We start from the raw sequence: 20533 nt of genomic DNA, 5'->3' as shown, positions 1-20533 counted from the left end.
GTATGTTGTTTGGAATTTCCTTAATTTGCCTTTTATAATCCCCAGGCTTGTTTTCTTTTTATTTCTGAGATCAACATCTGAGCCAAGATCAAGATTTGGATGTTTAACACACTGAGCCACCCAGGCACCCCTCTTTTTCTTTCTTTTTTAAAAACAGGTTTATTTTTTAAAACTTTTTTAAAAAGATTTTATTTATTTATTTGGGAGAGGGAGAGAGCACAAGTGGGGGGAGGGGCAGAGAAAGAGGCAGAAACAGACTCCCCACTGAGCAGGAATGCTGACACAAGGTTGATCCCAGGAGCCTGGGATCATGACCTGAGCCAAAGGCAGACACCTAACTGAGCCAGCCAGGCACCCCTAAAAACAGGTTTATTCATGTAAATCTGACATACAGAAAATTCCATGTATTTAAAGGATATGTTTTGATAAGTTCTGAAGTACATCTACACACATGAAAACATCAACATGATTAAGGCAACGAACAGATTTACCTTACAAAAAGGTTTTCATGATTTCTTGGTGATCCCTACCTTCTGTCCCTTCCTCACCCCAATCTCCAGGGAACCACTCTTTTGTGTTCTGTTACTATAGATTAGTTTTAATTTTCCTAGAGTTTTATATAAATGGAATCATGTAAACTCTCTGTGTGGTTTCTTTCATTCATTATATTTATTTTACTTTCATATTCTTCCATGTTGTTTCTAGCAGGTAGTGTAGAATTGGTATTATTTCTTCATTGAATATTTAGTAGACTTCACCAATGAAGCCATTTGGACCTGGACCTTTCTTTGTAGGGAAGTTTTTAATGATAAATTCACTTTCTTTAATAGACACAGGGATATTCATTATCTCCAATCCAACCTGTGAGTTATTCTTAATTTATGTCCTTCAAGAAATTGTTCCATTTCATCTAAGTTATTGAATATATGGACTTAGAGTTGTTTGTAGTATTTCTTTATTCTCCTTTTAATGTCTAGAATCAGTAGTGATGGCCCCACTTTGGCTTCTGATATTGGTAGTTTGAGTCTTTTGTCTTATATTCTGATCAATCTGACCAGAGTTTGATAAATTTTGTTGATCTCAAAGAACTGGATTTTGGATTCATTGATTTTTCTCTATCATTTTTCTATTTCTATTGATTTGATGTAATCTTAATTTTCTTGCTTTATTTAGTTTAGATTTTACCAGTTTTAGGTAGAAACTGAATATATTGAGACTTTGACTCTTTCCTCATATAGGTTTTTTTTGGCTATTATTTCTCCCTTATGTACTGCTTCAGTAGGATCCTGTAAATTTTAATGTTTTCTCCATTTTTATTCAGTTCAAATACTTTCTAACTCCCTTTTAGATTTCTCCTTTAACACATCGGTTAATCATAAGTGTTTTATTTCAGTTATATTTATATCTTAGAATTTTCCAGATTTTTTTCTGGGATTTCTAATGTAATTCCATTGGTTAGAGAAGATACTTTTTATAATTTGAATTCTTTTAAATTTGTTGAGACATTCTATATCTTAGATTGTGGTCTATCTTCATAAATATAATGTGTGTTCTTGAAAAGAATGTGCATCTTATTGTGATGAAATATTCTATAAATGTCAATTAGGTCAATTTTAAGGGATATTGTTCTGTATTGGATAGTGTTCTATATACTGTATCTTCTGCAACCTTATTGATTTTCTATCTGGTATTTTTTTTTTCTTCCACTTAAAGGCCTTCTTTTATTTTTTTATTGTGCTAAGGATTTTCTGCTGATGAATGCTTTCAGCTATTTATGTCAGGAAAAAAGTGTTTATGTCATTTTCACTTTTTAGAAATATTTTTGCTAGGTGTATAATTCTAGCTTGGGAGATTTTTTTCCTTTTAATTTTTAAAAGACATTCCCCATTCACTTGCATTGTTTTTAAGAGAAATTTGCTGTTTTCCTTGTTCTTTGTTCCTCTGCATGTAATATGTGTCTTTCTTATTTTTCCTGCAGTTATTAGCATTTTTTTCAACAGAACTTTTGAGTCATTTGCTTATGTTGTACTTAAGCATGATATTCTTTTTTTTTTTTAAAGTTTTTTTATTTATTTATTTGACAGACAGAGATCACAAGTAGGCAGAGAGGCAGGCAGAGAGAGAGGAGGAAGCAAGCAGACTCCCTGCCGAGCAGAGAGCCCGATGTGGGACTCGATCCCAGGACTCCGGGATCATGACCCGAGCCAAAAGCAGAGGCTTTAACCCACTGAGCCACCCAGGTTCCCAAAGCATGATATTCTTAATGTTTTTTGAGTTTAGGGCTAATTGAAATTCCTGAACTCGTGGATTTGTAGTTTGCATTTAATTTTTAAAAGTTTTGACCATAATTTCTTCAAATATTTTTTTCTTCCTCCTAGCCCTCCTTTGAGGACACAAATAATCCCCAGATTGTTTGAAATTGTCCTAGAATTCACTGATGCTCTGTTCATTTTCAATTCTTCTTTATGTTTCATTTTGGGTTATTTCTATTGCTATTGTTTTAAGTTCTTTAGTCTTCAATTTCATTAGTATTTTTTCTCAAACACTTTAGTTTCCATTTCAGGTATTTCAATCATTTTAAAAAAAAATCTCATGTGTATGAGAAACTACCCAAGGTCAAAGAAAAAAGTACTCAAAAGGATTGGAGGACTCACACAGAGCTAATTCTATTGTTATCATCCACAAAACCCAAAGTAAGTAGAAAGAAAGGAATAATAAAGATTAGAGAATAAATAAATGAAATAGAAAATAGAAAAACAATAAACAAAATCAATAAACCCCAAATAGGTTCTTTGAATAAATCAACTAAATCGACAAATGTTTAGCTAGGTTGAATAAAAAAAAAAGAGGAAAAACTCAAATTACTAAAATCAGAAATGAAAGTGGGGACATTACTACCAGTTCTATACAAATTAAAAAGGAAAACAAGAGTTCTATGAACAACTGCATGCCCACAAATTAGATAACCCAGACGAAGTGGACAAATTCCTAAAACTGCAAAACCTACCAGAATAACTCATGAAAAAACAGAAAATCAAAATAAGCTTGTAACTACTAAGGAAACTTAATCAGTAATCAAATATCAATATCTCTCAAGATGAAAGGCTTTGGACCTGATGGATGCACTAATGAATTCCACCAAACACTGAAAGAAGATTTAATACCAATCCTTCCCAAACTTTTATGAAAAATTGAAGAGGCGGGAATATTTTCTAATTCATGCCATGAGGCCAGCATTACCCTGATAACAAAGCCAGATAGAGACCAAAAGCTTTTAAAGACATTGAGGCAAAGATCATCAACAAAATCATTGCAAACAGAATTCAGAGAGGTAGTAAAAGAATATACACCACAGCCAAGTGGGATTTATTCTTGGAATGCAAGAATGGTTTAACATATGAAAATAAATCAATATGATACACCATGTAAACAGAATAAAGATAAAACCCTCACAATTATCTCAATTAATTCAGAAAAAGCATTTGACGAAATTCAGTGCCCTTTCATGATAAAAACACTCAAAAAGCCAGGAATAGAAGGAAAGTACCTCAACATAATAAAGCCATACATGAAAAGTCCATGGAGGATATCACATTCAATGATGAAAAGCTAAAAGCATTTCTTCTGAGATAAGGAACAAGACAAGTGTGCTCACCTTCACCATTTCTGTTCAACATAGGACTAGAAGTACTAGCCAGAACAATTAGGCAAGAAAAGAAAACAATTTAAATTGTAAAGGAGAAAGTAGAATTCTGTTTGCAAATGATATGATCTTACATGTAGGAAATGCTAAAGATGCCACAAAAAACCTGTTAGTACAATAAATTCATCAAAGTGGCAGGCTACAAAGTTCACAGCACAAGAAAATCTGTTGCATTTCTATACATGGACAATGAACAATCTGAGAAGAAAATGACAAAAACAATATTTACAATAGCCCCAAGAAGAATAAAATACTTAGGAATTAAACCAACAAAGGAGGTGAAAGACCTATACAATAAAAACTAAACAACATTGCTAAAAGAAATTAAAGGCATAAAAAAATGGAAACACTTCCCATGTTCATGGATTGAAATTCTTAATGACATTTTAATGTCATTACTATCCAAAGCAATCTACAGATTAAATGCAATTCCTATTAAAATATCAGTGATTTTTGTTTTTTGCAGAAATGGAAAAACTCATACTAAAATATATATGGAATGGGTGACCCTCTGAAGATCTCAGTAGTTCTTTCTGTGAAGCTCTCTGTTCTAGTCTCTGTCTTGCAAACTCTAGCGGCTCTGGTCTCCTCCAGACTCTCACCTCCCGTTCCTCTACTCAAGGAATCTGCTATGATATGCCCGGATGACCTCTTCTTGCACTGCAGCCCCAAATTCTCTCACAGCCATAAACTGAGACAGTTATAAGGCTTACCTCATTTGGTTCCTATTTTTTGAGAAGCACCATCCTTCACCACTTGATGTCTGCCTTGAAAACCAGTTTCATGTGTTTTGCTCAGGTTTTGGTTGCCTTAGGTGGGAGGATAAATTCAGTCCCCATTATTGCAACTGAAATGAACATGATATCTCTTAGGTTTATTACCTAAATTTTACATTTTATTTCTAAACATTAAGATGGGAAGGTTTGAAGCAGTATTTACAAATATATATCCACAAATAGTCTATTGCAGGTATGGGTACAATTCTTTCCCCAAAAGTGAAATCCTAAATTATATGTAATTGCCAGTATATATTGTCTTCTAAAATACTGGTTTTTGATATAATAGAGACATCTTGTTATAAGAATTTTAATTAAAAGAATGCAACTTACAGATGTGATGGGGATCATTTTTAATCACATTTTCATAATAATTATCCTTGTGCTCGTTTTTGAGTTGTATTGAAACTTCAGAGTTCCTCAAGCTTTCTATTTTAAAACTGATGGTCCATTATGGGTAAACGTTACATACTATATATCTAAGAATAAAATGTTCATCTTTGTACAATGGGCAAAGTGTTTATCTTGCTGTTTACCTTGTATTGCTTCCCAACCTAATTTCCCCACTGCTTTATACTATATGCTCATGCAGTGCTGAAAAGCTCATAGTTCCCTGCACCCACTCTGCTGTTTCTTGCCTCTGTACTGTCTCTTATGCTCTTCTCTTTTCTTACTGATGCCCTTTCTGCTTTTACAACCTGGAAAATTTCTCGTTATCTTTCAGAACAGCTTAGATGCTATTTATCTCTGAGAGTTTTTCCTAATTGCCTTACGTTGGGCACAATGCCATCTGCGAATGCTTCCATCTCTGTTTATACCACATTATATTGACATCATCTGTTTACCTGTTTGAATTCTAAAATAAACTCAAGATTAGAGACATGTATTTATGAGTCTGTAACCCTATCATCAAGCACAGAGCTTGTCACAGAGCAGGTGTTCAATAAATGTTAGTTAAAAATAAGTGAACTGTTGGGTGAGTGAGATGCCCTTCTCATTCTGAAACAGCATTTTTCTAAAATGTTTTAGTCTCCAGACAGATTGGTTGATTCATCTTTATTAAAAGAATTCTGCATTCTCAATTTCCCATCTACCTAAAGGCAGAGTTTATACTGAGTTGTTTTCTAGTCAGGTCCACTCTTTCTGTTCTTCCTCAGTTTGGAAGTTTTAAATTTTATTTCTTGAAGGGTCTTTGCAATGGCTTGAATATTTGTTAACCCTAAAATTTGTATATTGAAATCCTAATCCAAATGTAATGATGTTGGATATGGGCATTTGAGAGGTAATGAGGTCATGAGTGTGATACTCTCATGAATAGGATTAGCATCTTTTTAAGAAGAGGACAGAGAGAGGGGTAGCTGGGTGGCTCAGTTGGTTAAGCATCTGACTGTTGGTTTTGGCTCAGGTCATGATCTCTTGGGTTGTGGGATGGAGCCCTATGTGGGAGTGGGGAGTCTCCAGGATTCTCTCTCTCCCTCTGCCTATCCCCCAACTCATGCATGCTCTCTCTCTCAAATAAATAAATAGATCTAAAAAAAAAAAAAAAAAAAAAAGGAAGAAGAGGACAAAGAGCTATCTAGCTCTCTTTCCACCATGTGAGGACACAATGAGGACTTGGCCATCTGCAACCCAGAGAACGTCTCTCATTAGAACTTGATCATACTGGCATCTTGATGTCAGACTTCTGGCCTCCAGGACTGTGAGGAATAAATTTCTGTTGTTTATAAGTCATGCAATCCATGGTATTATGTTAGAGTAGCCCAAACTGACTAAGACAATCCTTATTTAAAAAACAGATTTATCGGGGCACCTGGGTGGCTCAGTGGGTTGGGGCTGCTGCCTTCGGCTCAGGTCATGGTCCCGGTGTCCTGGGATCGAGCCCCGCATCGGGCTCTCTGCTCAGGGAGGAGCCTGCTTCCTCCCTTCTCTCTGCCTGCCTCTATGCCTACTTGTGATCTGTCTGTCAAATAAATAAATAAAATCTTAAAAAAAAATAAAAACAGATTTATCTTCAAATACTTTCCTATATAGCCTACAGTTACCATTATTCCTAAGGAAAAAACAGGCACACTGTGCCCATCAGAATTCCCTTTCCCATCTCACTTATTTTTGATAGTTTTTAAAAACTCAAAATTATTGTAATCATTATTTGTTAGTAGGAAATTTTTTTTTTAATTTTGCCAAAATATATTGACTCATTTGTTTGCCATTGCTATTTGTAGCCTACACTTTCAATCTGGGTTCATTTCCTGTTTTCCTGAGATAAATCCTTCAGTAAATATTTTTATAGGAATCTATTATGGTAAATTCACAATTTTAAATATTTTTAGATAATTTAAGATGAATGTTTCTACCTCGCTTTTAATAAGAGTTTAATTGGATCTTAATTTTAAGATTGACAGTTATTTTACCTCAGCTCTGATGATACCACTTCCTTATTTTACTGTGACTGTGATCGCTGTCAATTTGATAGTTTTTATATTTATTTCTTTGTGTAGATAGATATCTCTTTATGTAGATAGATTTTCATCTTCATCATTTATCTACAATGTTAGTTGATATATCTAGAGGCAGATTTGAACCCCCTGACCTTCCATTTATCTTATGTTATTGCTTGATGTATTTTTTTCCATGTGAAGACATATCTTCCATCAATTCTGAAGATTTTTCAGCAGTCCTATTTCCAGATATTTCTCCCTACACCCATCCTAACTATTTTATCTGTCTGCACCTTCTTTTAGGCATACCCTGGAGTTCTTCAATCTATCCACATCCTTAGTTCACATTTTCTATCTATGCAAACATTTTATTTTGTTTTGTTTTGTTTTGTTTTATTTTATTTTTGAAGCTTTTATTTGAATTCTATTTAGTTAACATACAGTGTAATATTCATTTCAGGTGTACAGTATAGAGATTCCACACTTCCATAGAGCACCCTGTGCTCTTCACAACAAGTGCCCTCCTTGTGCCCTGTCACCTATTTCACCCATCCCTCCACCCATCTACCTCCCCTCTGGTAACCATCACTTTGTTCTCTATAGTTAACAGTCTGTGTCAAACACTTGATTTTAAAAATTCTCACTTCTAAATCACTAGTCCTCTCCTTTCTTTGGCTTTATTTAGTCTATTCTTTCAACAGCTGATGTTGTCATTGCTACAGTTTTCCAATCAATATGTCTTTGTTCATATTGATCTTGTTTTTTGTTTGTTTGCTGAATATCTTTCTGTGCTTGCTGCAAAGCAGAACTTTCCCTCCTTTATCTTTTCAGTGATTCTAAACATTTAAATATCTCTTAAATTTGCTACATTATTCTCTTTTCTTGGGTGTGATTTCTTTTTTTTTTTTAATTTATTTACTGACTGTCCTTTGTAATTTTAAATTTCTTTTTTCATTACTAGTGTTAGTTTTTCAGTTCACATTTTATAGGTATTTTAAACTCATGTATACTGTTCTTTGCCATGTTTTTGGGATGGTTTTCCAGAATAAGTCACTCCCTACCCATTGCGACATCCAGTTGTGATACACTACTGAAAAGGATAAGGCAGTTGTTACAATATCGAAATACTTCCTTATCAGTTGACAAATAGCCGCTTTTTTGAGGTTTCCAAGGAATATCTCTCTCCTTTTGAACTCTGACCTCTCTGGAAATCTCATGACCTGTTCATAATTTAGTTACTAATTGATTAAGGGACCAATAGAGGGTCTCTAGCACACTGTTCTAGCACACACACAATATAAAATTTTTCTGATTAGTAGGTGCATTTTTATATTACCCTGCTCCCACCCAAGTCTTAGCATTGGGAGGTTGAAGGCTATTCTCCCATGTGGGAAGTGCTACCCCTGATACCACCTGCTCATTCCCATTTTTTTTTTTCTATAGCCAACCTATTTCCTCATAGAATCATAGGAAAGTGGCACATTGCCTGTTATGCCATAAACTATAGGAAGAGTTATACCAGCCCAAGTCCAAAGTTAGAAGCTCATGAGTAGCTCTAGCCACGTGATCATTCATGAATCCTATTTCTGATCTCTTGACACTTACAGGGTAAACTTAGCTTCTTTTCCAAAATGGACTTAGAGATTTTTAAGCTTGGACCACCACTGCTCGAATCTTATTCAAGAACCTACTTATAGATTGCACAATCTCAACTCCCTATGCACCCCTACAGGTTCTTTCTAATTAGTGCATCGACTTCTTTTTTAAACTGAGATATAATTTACATATAATATTATATTAGCTCAGGTGTACCACATAATGATTTGATATTTGTAGATATTGAGAAATGATCACCACAGTTAAGTCTGGTTAACATCTATCACCACACGTAATTAACAAATTTTTTTTTCTTCTGATGAGAATTTTTAAGATCTACTCCCTTACCAACTTTCAAATATGCAATACGGTATTATTAGCTATAGTCGTCATGCTGTACATTACATTCTGCATGACTTAGTTATTTTATAATTGGAAGTTTATACATCTTGACCACCTTTACCCATTTTGCCCACCACCTTCCTGCCTCTGCAAACACTCATTCCCATTTTTCAATGTCTTTTAATCATGATCAGTTCATTTCAGTCACAAATATATATGTAATTAAAGATATATTAACTCCCATATATATGATATCTATATGTATTTTATATATAATCATCTTAACAACTCTAAACCTATTGCTTATTTAATATGTCATTTTTATGTCAGACTATTCTGTCCAACTTGACCTGCTGTTATAAATTTGCTTCCTTTCTGCTGTTGCTTCTCTTTTCCCCAGGAGCTTCTTTATATTTTATGTATCTACTCTGGAAATCAGCCCGTTGTCTGGCTCTGTGGAATTTTTTTTCTCCCTCCAACCATCAGTTTCCTTTAAAATATCGTTTGGCATTTTGAATGTAGAGGCTTGATGTTATAAACATTCCTCATTGACATTAAGTTTTTTAAAAATAATAAATTTCCATAAATATGCTTTGTCTACAGATTTCTAGCCTCTCCTATAAGTGTGGGTGAGACTTCCTCTATCTCAATAGCATATTTAGACTCACTGGGTAGAAGGGAGTATTTAGTCATATATTTTGAGGATATGTTTATCTTTCAAATCTCTTATACAGCTTGTAATTTTAATGGATTGCCAGTACTTGGGTATGTTGCTATGCGAATAAAATAACTCTGGGTACCCCTGATATTTTAGCGTGTCAGGTTTGATTTCTTTGCACCTATGAGTTTCCTAGAATTTGGCAATATTTATCTCCCAGTATTACTTCAAAAGTTCTGAGCTACTTCTGTATTTAAAGATTAGCTTGTTCTCAGAATTGATGAGACCAGGAATACTGTGCTTTGAGTGTCTGAGGGTCTCAGCTATCCCCTAGTAGCAGGTACATTCTGGTAGTGACTGTCAAAGGCAGACTGTGCTGACTGTTTCAAAAGTAACATATTTGAATCAAATCTACTGTATATTTGACATGGGGCTATATTTTACTATTGTTTATATTGTGTGTGTAATACTGTAGGTGAGCTATTGAGCTGGTATGAAATGCCTCAAATGAGAGTATTTTTAAAGTGATCTTCAACACAAATAGAATCAAATTTGATATGTTTACAAGAGAAGTAGACCAATTAGTGATAGAGCTTAATAGTTTAAGGGAGGAAGCCAGAACATTTACTTACACTTGACAGAATGAAGAGGAGAGCAAAACATAATCTCAGCAGAGCCTTTATTTTTTTAAGAAATTAGCTCCTCCCCTTACAAAAACAGCTTTTAAGGAGACTGAGCTTCCTGCATGAGTTAAATTTTATGATTTTGTTGGACATAGTCATGAATTTCTTTTTATCTCTACAGTTTACCAAACCTGAATAAAGCAGAGGTACTCTAGTGTACTATTTTATGCCTTTATTTTCCTATTAATATTTTGAAAAATTTCCCTTTCTTCCTGAAAACTATTCTAATCATCTTTCTGTCATCTTTTCTTAGATGCTTCTTAGAAATCCTCCTTTACAATGGATATATTCTTAGACTTTCTTTTCCAGCAAGATAGTGGATCAAGATAAAAAAAACAAAACAAAACAAAAAAACCTAATACTTACAAATGCCTACTTAAAGAAATAAAAAATCTTCAGGATCCAGAAATGAGGAGGAAACTGAAAGTCAGAATGTTTTAACTCTAAGCTGAGACTATAGCTTCCCTGGGAAAGGTTTAGCAGTCTTACAAAAGTAGACTCTTTTGTCTTAACATATATAGGACAAATGAAGAAAGGGAGTGCTCCAACCTTGGATACAGGCATGACTTTCCAAAAGTTTAATTCTTTTTAAAAAGGTAAATAAGAAAAATCTGCCTTATAATCTTAGATTATAAGACAGTTAGCTTTTCTATGCTTAGTGTCTGGCTGGAAAATAAAAAAATCTTCCTTGAGAAATGGAAATCTTGGGATTGAGACTTATGTAGGTTTGAGATCTGATTTTAAAGTACCTATGGGTTCCTGGATGCCTTCTTTATTTGGGATTTCTGAAAGAAGAAAATTCCATATTAACACTGAAAAAACATTCTTTCAATACAGGATTGCCTTGGGGAAAGGGGATTGGAGAAAAAGAACACCCTGATAAGGATGGGCTCATAATAAAAGTGTCCTAAAACATGAGAATATACCAAAAACAAACAAACAAACAAAAAACAAAAAACAAACAAACAAAAACTGACAAAAATCACAACAAGAAAAAAGAATCAAGTGTCAAAGACTTAAGATAATAAAAAGTAATGTATAAGTAAATTACCATGTGTAATGATATAATGATTTATAATGCTAAAAGTCATAAAAGAAGAAATCCAAACCCTAAAGAAATAATTATACCCTTTATATTTGTCAATGTTAACAATCAATGCTAGCTACAATATCAAAGAAGCTAGTAGGAAGTAATCAATGTTAGCTACAATACCACACAAACCCCAGATCACACAGCAAAGGATATTTCTCATTTATATTAGAGTTTGATCAGGAGTTTAGGAGTGGCCTTGCATGTGCTAAATAAGGATTTTTGACTCCTTCCATCTTGTGGCATTACTGATGAGGGAACAGAAGGCAAGCTGAGGACAAAGCAGAAGCTGACACCCCACAACACCCCCCAAGTCCCAGATGGTATCTATGTGACATTCCTCATGCACTCTTGGCTCCCTAAAGCTATGGAAAGGAAAAAACAAATAATTAACTTATAGAGATCACAATCCGGCAAGTCTCCCTTGGTTTACAAATGTTTTAGCAATCTATAAGAACAAAGCACTTCTATCAATAACCTAGCTTTGAAAGAAGAAGGAAATGTAGATACAGTTAAACGTTCTTATAACCTGCAGCCCATTGACAGATACTTGAAGCAGGCAGAGTGTAGTGTTCCTCCAGGAAGCTTCCAACTATCCTAACATTAATGCCTTGCTAGAGGGGGGGAAAACAACCTTAACTTGACAATGGCAAGTCCTCAGTTATCCTGTGAGTCTTCTTTAACATATGAAAATCCTTTTGAAACCCCCATCTTCCCTACCTCCCCCAACTCCCAAGTATATAAGCAGCCACACCTCACAACCCTGGTGCAACAGCTCTTTCTGCCCACGGGTCCTGTCCCAGTGCTTTCATAAAACCACCATTTTGCACCAAAGATGTCTCAAGAATTCTTTCTTGGTCATCAGCTCCAGACCTCACCCTACTGAACCTCACCTATATTCCAAAACCCCACGAATTACCATTTCCCAAGATCTTCTCTGAAGGATTGAGCATGTGGACAAGTATGCCATAGGATGTTTTATGAGCCTGGAGGTAGCATACAACATATCTCCCCATACATGCTATTGTCCAAAACACCACCACAAAGTACCAGCCAAACTGCAAAGGACTGGGAAATATAAGAAATGAGGAACAGGACTGGTGAGCCATCTGATCAACCTCTACCTATTCATAAAACCTTGAAACAGTCTTAATTAGAAATGATAGAAGTAGTATGTCAAGACATTCATTCTTTGATTTCACGTAAGTAGATGGCAGAGAGGAAGACAGATTTCTTATGTTATCCAGGGACTGTTTCAACTGCTGGAGATAGAAGGAGTGAACAAAAAACCCATGGATCCTACCCCTGTGAAACTTACAAAGCCTACCAGTGGAAACACACAAGCACCAAAGGATTAGTGAGAGAACCACCAAGTGCTATAAAAATGAAGCAATATGAAAGGAGGCAGAGGGGTTGCTATTCTAGATAGGATGTTTGAGAAAGTCCCTCCCACCCCCTGCCCCAGAAGGTGAAATTTGAGAGAGACCTTTCACCTTCTTGTTGCTAAATTCAACATTTATTTGTTCATATTTCATTCTGTTGCTCTATTAGCATCATTTGGATCTGCTGTGCATTCTCTTACTTAAAAAAAAACCTTTTACTTGACTTTTAAGGCATAACCCTCTACTGTTTTATTTCTGTCTCTGTTTCTTAATGCTGCTATAATAAAATACCACAAACTTAGTGGCTTAAACAGTACAAAACTATTATTGTGCAATTCTCGGGGTCTGAAGTCCAAAATGGGTCTCACTGAGCTAACATGAAAGTACCAGCAGGGCTGCCTTCCTCTCTAGAGGCTCGCAGAGAGAATCCATTTCCTTGCCTTTTTCAGCTTCAAGAAGCTGCTCACTCTCTTGGGCATGTGGCCTCCTCCTTCTGTCTTCACAGCCAACAGTTTTCATTTTTCTATTCATTCTTCCGGAGTTTCCCTCTGACGACTTCTGTCTCCTTTCACTTTTGAGGACACATGTGACTGCATTGAACCCATGCAGATACCAGGATAACTTCCCATCTCAAATACTTAAAGTTGTCTACAAACCCTCTCTTGCCAGGAAAGGTAACCTATCTCCAGTTCAGAAATTCGGGTGTGGACATGGCTGGGGGAGGAATGAGAGGTGGGGGAGGGGGAGGATGCATTATTCTGTCGCCCACACTCACAGACTGCTTTTCTCAGTTTTCTTCCTACTCTTTCTGACTTTTCACATGGAGTATCAGAGCAGGTATACAGCTGTACTGATAATAGTCAGAATACTGAAATATTTTAATATTGATTGTGGAATAACCTTAACAATAACATTACCAATAACCCTGAGCCCTAGACATTTCTGTCTTCTGCTTACCCTGAGCTCCTCACCCACCCTGAGGACATCATACTCCTGACCCCGAGACTTAAAGTAAATAATGTCTAGCATAACGAGGCTTTAAGGATTGGTCAATTGCTCACCAGTTGTTAGGTGTCTTGAATAGCCCGAGTCTTAATAGCCTGAAGTCTTAAGACTTCAGATATCATCTAAATGCTGATGACTCCAATGTTCACTTTTAGACTGATTCTTTCTCCCAAAGCCTTAGAATCCTATGTCTAACTAACTATTCAACATCACCACAAACATGTGATAAACACAGCTCATTTAGAAGTGAAATGCTGTTTTACCCCTTACCTCTGTTTTGCCCAAACCCATAGTCTTCTGTCTTGCAGGAAACATCAGTTCAATCTATGGGCTTTCTCTTAAAAACTGGGGCCTCTCTCTTGCCACCTCACCGCCAGCCACCTGGTCCAAATCACCATCCGCTCTCACCTGCTATTTCAGCGCCTTCTAAATTCTCTCTCTTGTTCCCTTTGCCCTTTTCTCAACAGAGCAGCAGCCATGAATGAGTATATACTTCCCTGCTCAAAACTCTCCTTTGCCTTCCTTTCTCACCTGGGGAAATCAATGTCCTTCCTTTGGCTTACACCACCTTTATAATCTCTGCATCTCCTGTTGCATCTCTGAAATGATCTCCTTTTACTTTCCTTCAGCCCCGCTGATCTCTTTATTCTTCAGATAAGCCAGGATGCGCTCCGCGTCTGGAAGACTCTGCCTTGCTGCTTGTACTTGCCGTTTCCTGTCTCCAGAACGGTCTTCCCCGGATCCACACAGCTCGATCCTTCACGTTCTTTCCCTGTTGAGTGAACTATTACCCTGTGGTGGAGTGCTTTCCTTAGCCACTATATTAAAATTGTGTACCTTAACTCTTCAGTTCCCCCTTCCTATTTAATAATTCCCCCTAATTTTTTCACTTTCTAATGCACTATATATTTTAATTTATGCTGTGATTTTATGTTTCTACCCACTAGAATATGAACTCTATGAGGGTAGAGATTTTTGTCTGGTTTGTTAACTGCCTATCCAAGGGTTTAGAGCAGGGTTGTAGTCATTCATAGGTAAAACTTGAAAAATTAAATGAGACACGTATTTTAGACTTTAAAGGTTACAATAATAAAGAAAAGGTAAAAGTCAGGCTTTAGAGATATAAAATTGCAACATAATAATGAGTATATAAAACAAGTCCAACTTCTCTGTAGATAATTAGTGAAAATATATCACAAACTTTAAATATGCATATATTTGGGTACTTTATGTTCTCTTATTAAAATCTATTCTAAGAAAAGAATTAATAAGGAATGCAAAGATTTGGGAATAAGGAAAGCCTCTAAAATCTTGTTTATAATAGTGAAAAAAGGGGTACCTTGGTGGCTCAGTTAGTTAAGAGTATGCCTTTAGCTCAGATTTTGATCCCGGGGTCCTGGGATCGAGCCCCGTGTTGGACTTACTGCTCAGGTGGGGAGCCTGCTTCTCCCTGTCCCTCTGCCTCTCCTCCTGCTTGTGGTTTCTCTCCCTCTCTCTCTGTGTCAAATAAATAAATAAAATGTTTAAAAAATATGTAATAGTGAAAAAAATTTTAAATCAAAACCTTCAAGTTTTTAGATAAAGAAACTTAGACAAAAGGAAGTATATTTATACAGTGGAACAGTATGCAATCATCAAATTTGTATTTAGATAAATTCTCATCGACATAAGAACTATTTATAATATACTGATAAATGGAAATAAACAGTCTATAAAGAGATGTGCTGAATGATGTTATTTTTGAAGAAGAAATGTATCTCTTTGGACAGTTGTTAACAATGTGGTTTGTAGAATGGAAGGGGAATGTCTTTCCTACTTACCTAATCTTTAAAAAACTTTATTTTATTTTATTTTATTTTTAAAGATTTTATTTGTTTTTATTTGACAGGGAGAGATTACAAGTAGGCAGAGAGGCAGGCAGAGAGAGAGGAAGGGAAGCAGGCTCCCTGCCAAGCAGAGAGCCCGACGCGGGGCTCGATCCTAAGACCCTGGGATCATGACCCGAGCCGAAAGCAGAGGCCTTAACCCACTGAGCCACCCAGGCGCCCCTAAAAAACCTTATTTAAAAATAATGATCACATAGCACACTTATACAGGGAAAAATCAAAATTATATTTGTAATGATCTTCAGAAAGCCATTAATATTATACGTGCAAAGGATTTTAAGTGTGAATTGTATATAAATATTCCCCTTCATGGCATTTTATGTGTTTATGATGAATGTCCTGCATTAGTAAGTAGGACCTAAGGCTCAGAATTTGTTTACAGAATAATCTCTTCAGGTATTTTAGTTTTTTTGAACCCTAACCTGTGGAAGCTGTCTGGCTACAGGTAACAACTATTGAAAAATGTCTTTAACATGACTGCTGACAGGGTGCGTGGGTGGCTCAGTGGGTTAAAGCCTCTGCCTTTGGCTCAGGTCATGATCCCAGGGTTCTGGGATCGAGCCCTGCATCAGGCTCTCTGCTCAGCGGGGAGCCTGCTTCCCTTCGTCTCTCTCTGGCTGCCTCTCTGCCTACTTGTGATCTCTGTCTGTCAAGTAAATAAATAAAATCTTTAAAAAAAAACAAGAAAAAAAAAACATGACTGCTGACAAGACCATTAAACTTATACCATGCAATGAACCCAATATTTTACCTCAGAGATTTGACTTAAAACTAACCCACCTCCCTGCTCTGTTTCTAGTCTGTACTACTTGGGCAGTAATGCGCAACCTAGTTCCGTTGAGCAGAAGAAGGGGAAATTCCCAATCTGGCCGGAATGGAGCGAGGCTGACATCAATGCAGAGAAGTGGGACGCAGGCAAAGGTGGAAAAGAAAAGGACAAAACAGGCAAAAGCCCTCTATTTGTAAGTCCGCTTGAATGTGACTAGAGCTCATTTTAGTCTTAATTTTATAGTAGCATAAGATTTGTTAAAATGGGAGAGTGCTCATTCTTCTCCAGAGGCTCCCTTTAAGAGAGGAATTTTGTCCTTGTCCACCTGTCTCCCTCCATCCTGCCTGTCTTTCCAAGCCTTAGACCTGGGCTTTGCTAATTCCATTTGAGTAAGTGAAAGGAGAGAGATGATCAGAGGGTCATAATGAAATAAAGGGGAAATTGATAGAACAAGTCAGATAGTAGATTTTGGACAGGGTTGGGAACAACACATTTAGAGTAGTTTAGAAAATGAAAGCCCTGCAGACCTGTGAGCTATTATCTGGTGATGATAGGAGATTTTTTTTTTTTTAAGATTTTACTATGAGATAAGGGTTGAATCTCTTAATATCCCCCCCTGAAGATATTTGGGGAAGGATCTCAGGTATTCTTTGTTTATCTATGGCCATTGAAACATGATGTATCCCTGGGATTGGAGCTGAGAATGGTGTTCCTACATTTTCCAACTCTATTATCTTAGATTCTTTTGCCTATTTAAAAATGTTTACTCTATTTCTAAAGACTTCTTTTTGAGGGTATGAGTCTGGGTTGCATTTTATTTATTTATTTTTTTAAAGATTTTATTTATTTATTTTGACAGCGAGATCACAAGTAGGCAGAGAGGCAGGCAGAGAGAGAAGGGAGGAAGCGGGCTCCCTGGTGACCGGAGAGCCCAATGCGGGGCTCGATCCCAGGACGCTGGGATCATGACCTGAGCCGAAGGCAGCGGCTTTAACCCACTGAGCCACCCAGGCGCCCCTGGGTTGCATTTTAAATATGACCCTTTGGGGCATCTGGGTGGCTCAGTCGGTTAAGTGTCTTCCTTCGGCTTAGGTCATGATCCCCAGGTCCCTCAGATGGAGCCCAACATCAGGCACCCTGCTCACTGCTCAGCGGGGAGACCGCTTTTCCCTCTGTCTGCCGCTCCCCCTGCTGGTGCACGTGCTCTCTCTCTCAAATAAATAAAGAAAATCTTTTAAAAAAATTTAAAAAATATATGACCCATTTATTTGGTGCAACAATTCATTTAACAAAAATGTTTATGAAACACAATGCAGTTTCAAAACACAAACAAAATTGCCAGAATGACCATGATGAACTCTGGGGTGTTTATTTGCATTGAGAACTCTGGAATGGTTCTTATTAGCAATTATATTTTGTTCACAAAATGCAGAAGTATAAACTGCATAATTCATTACAGTAATTTGTTTACAAATGATAACAAATGTAACTAATTGCTGATTCTGTTAGTACCTGAGCAATTTCAGATTAGGAACATATGAGGGAATACATTCTTTTCACCATACCTAGGGTGATGGTGGAACTTTTAGATGGACACGGCTTTTGAACTCTGTGGGTTCAAATGACAATGGTCATAGTCCACATATTTTTAACAGAAATTTACAACTAATGGGGGTTGAGTGTGAATATACATCAGGAAGATAGACTGTACAAATCCTCAGCTAAGCACTGAGCTCTAGAAAACACCTAAAGACAAGCCATTATAGAGTGTGGAGGATAACAGGGTGAAGAGCAGCTGTGCCTGAAAACTGAAATAGGAAATAAGATATAAATAAGATATAAACTGTAACATGTTAGGGCCCTTGAAGTGCAAGTAAGCCTTTACCAGATGACTATGAAGAAATCCTGCAGACCTCTGGGAGGTTAGGCATCAAATTCTGGAACTTACCAATGTTATTGAAACAAGGGCACATCTGTTGAAAGAACATTTATTGGAGGAAAACCATTGAGACTGGAAAAGTAACATGTGTGCTGGATACTTGATGCCCATTTCATTTGAGGGCAACATATAGGAATGTTGCTAAGTGAACATCAGACTCCAACAATGATTCTGTGGTCCTTGGACCATGTATAAAACTGCATGACTAGGGCAGCACCAGCCCTCCTCCTGTGGTGAATTGGGACTTATTCTAATGGCGTGTGACACTTCAGAACCTGAGCCAACATTCCATTCTGCCTCTGCCATCTTCACAAGGCAGAAGAGTATCAGGTCAAACCCTGGTTTAAGAACAACAGCACAGATACCATATGGGATACAATCTTGCTTCCCACTCCCAGTTCTGTTCTACAACCTCAACATTCAAGGCTGTGAAGTGACAGTCCCTCACGGGAGTGAGTGGTGGACACCCCAAGCATGTCACATTTGCAACTTCCACAGTTTGCCAGGGTCAATTACCTTAAGCATCTGACTATAGCAAGTATCCTTGGAATTTTATAGAAAGTCTCTTCTTTAGAGGTGAGGCTAGTGATCAGGAAATCAGCATCAGATAAACTAACCCTTCTCTATAATTCCAGAGTCAAGTCTCAATTCTTCAGCTAAGTGACAGCAACAAAAAGACACGGTGGGTGAACCAAACTGAGATATATATAATGAAGCATTGTAAGGTGCATGTAAGAAATACACCTAAGGCAAAATGACATAGAAAGATTACCATTTACCACTAACTTAACATGGAGAAAAGGTAATCATACCAGATAATGATATTTATGATATGGTAAACTCCCATTTACCTTTTTTTTTTCTCTCCTTAAAGACATTTTTTTTTTAAGATTTTATTTATTTATTTGACAGACAGAGATCACAAGTAGGCAGAGAGGCAGGCAGAGAGAGAGAGGAAGAAGCAGGCTCCCCACTGTCCCCACTGAGCAGAGAACCCGACGCGGGGCTCGATCCCAGGACCCCGGGATCACGACCTGAGCCAAGGCAGAGGCTTTAACCCACTGAGCCACCCAGGTGCCCCTCTCCTTAAAGACATTTAATAATTCAAGGCATGACAATGAAAGGCCAAACAGAAAGTAGTGGCTGGGGTTTATGCCAGTTTTTCTGGGCTGAAGAGAGAGAGGATATTGACTGGGCCTGCGAAAGCAGCCAAAACTAGAACCCAAATCCCAGAGGTAATTACAGAACTACAATCTGAATATTTCCCATATAATTTTATTTCAAGACATTTAACCAAATCCTAAGCTATACGTGTGAAGATTTTGCTGCTGAGCAAATGAGTAAAAAACAACAGTTTGGAAGTTAAATGACAGAAAATATTTCATGATGCTATGGCAAGAGATTGGAATTTAGGGTATACCAAGGTGAAGGGACTCAGACACTCCAGCTTTTCTGTGAGTACCCAAACATGGCTCTAGCATTCTGTGTTGAGTAAGGGTGAACCAAGCCTACACCAGCCCAGTCAAACCCTGAGACCCAGTGTTGATGGGGTCAAGTTCATTTTGTACTTTGCCTGCCAGAAAGGAATGAAATCCTCCTCTCTGGAGGAAGGTGTCATTATTTAGGACCCATATACATTTTTATATGCAACATTTATCATACAACCCACTTTTATCACACATGAAAAGAATTAGGACAAAGTGGCTGAAAAACAAGAGGAAAAATTAAATAATAGAAATAGATCCACGAGTGACACTGATTTTAGAATTGTCAGATAAGGGACTTCAAAATAACTGAATTATTTGTAAGGGAGGAAAACAAAACAAAACAAAACAACATGAGGCAACCCCAGAAGTCTAGTGTGTCTCTTGGAAACGTCAGTCTATTGTTCAGGGACTCATTCTTGGATCATTTTGACTAGATATTGGGATTGCCCTTGTCTTCATTCAAAGTATTTCAGAATCTTAAATATGCTCCAGATACACATAGACATTTTGTGTAAAAGCTCAGACAGTGCCTCAAATATAACCCATTTCTCAGGGCACACTAGCATTAGGATAAAAATGTGATTACCATAAAAATCACAAAATAGTATTTACTTTCCCCTGTCACTATTAACTCAGATGAAATTTAGTATTCCTTTTTTTTCAATACAGATAGTTTATATTCCTACAGCATTGTTTTTGTACTCCCAGCACTTTTCATTTTCTGTAAGGCTCACCCCCACAACTTAACTATTTTGTGATCTGTGAGAACTTTTACATAG

General features: G+C 36.8%; 1 protein-coding gene across 1 annotated transcript in view; it reads left to right on the top strand.

Moving 5' to 3' along the window:
- Positions 1-20533, top strand: part of ADGB (androglobin) — a 189622-nt gene that overhangs the window by 23442 nt on the left and 145647 nt on the right. Inside the window, exon 4 of the mRNA XM_080806887.1 lies at positions 16359-16521. Within this exon, the coding sequence (XP_080663013.1) occupies positions 16359-16521 (163 nt within the window). The remainder of the gene's footprint in view (positions 1-16358; positions 16522-20533) is intronic.

This window comes from Martes martes (genome assembly GCF_963455335.1).
Source record: "Martes martes genome assembly, chromosome: 6".
In the NCBI taxonomy this organism is placed as follows: domain Eukaryota; kingdom Metazoa; phylum Chordata; class Mammalia; order Carnivora; family Mustelidae; genus Martes; species Martes martes.
This window is presented reverse-complemented; position numbering and strand designations above follow the sequence as displayed.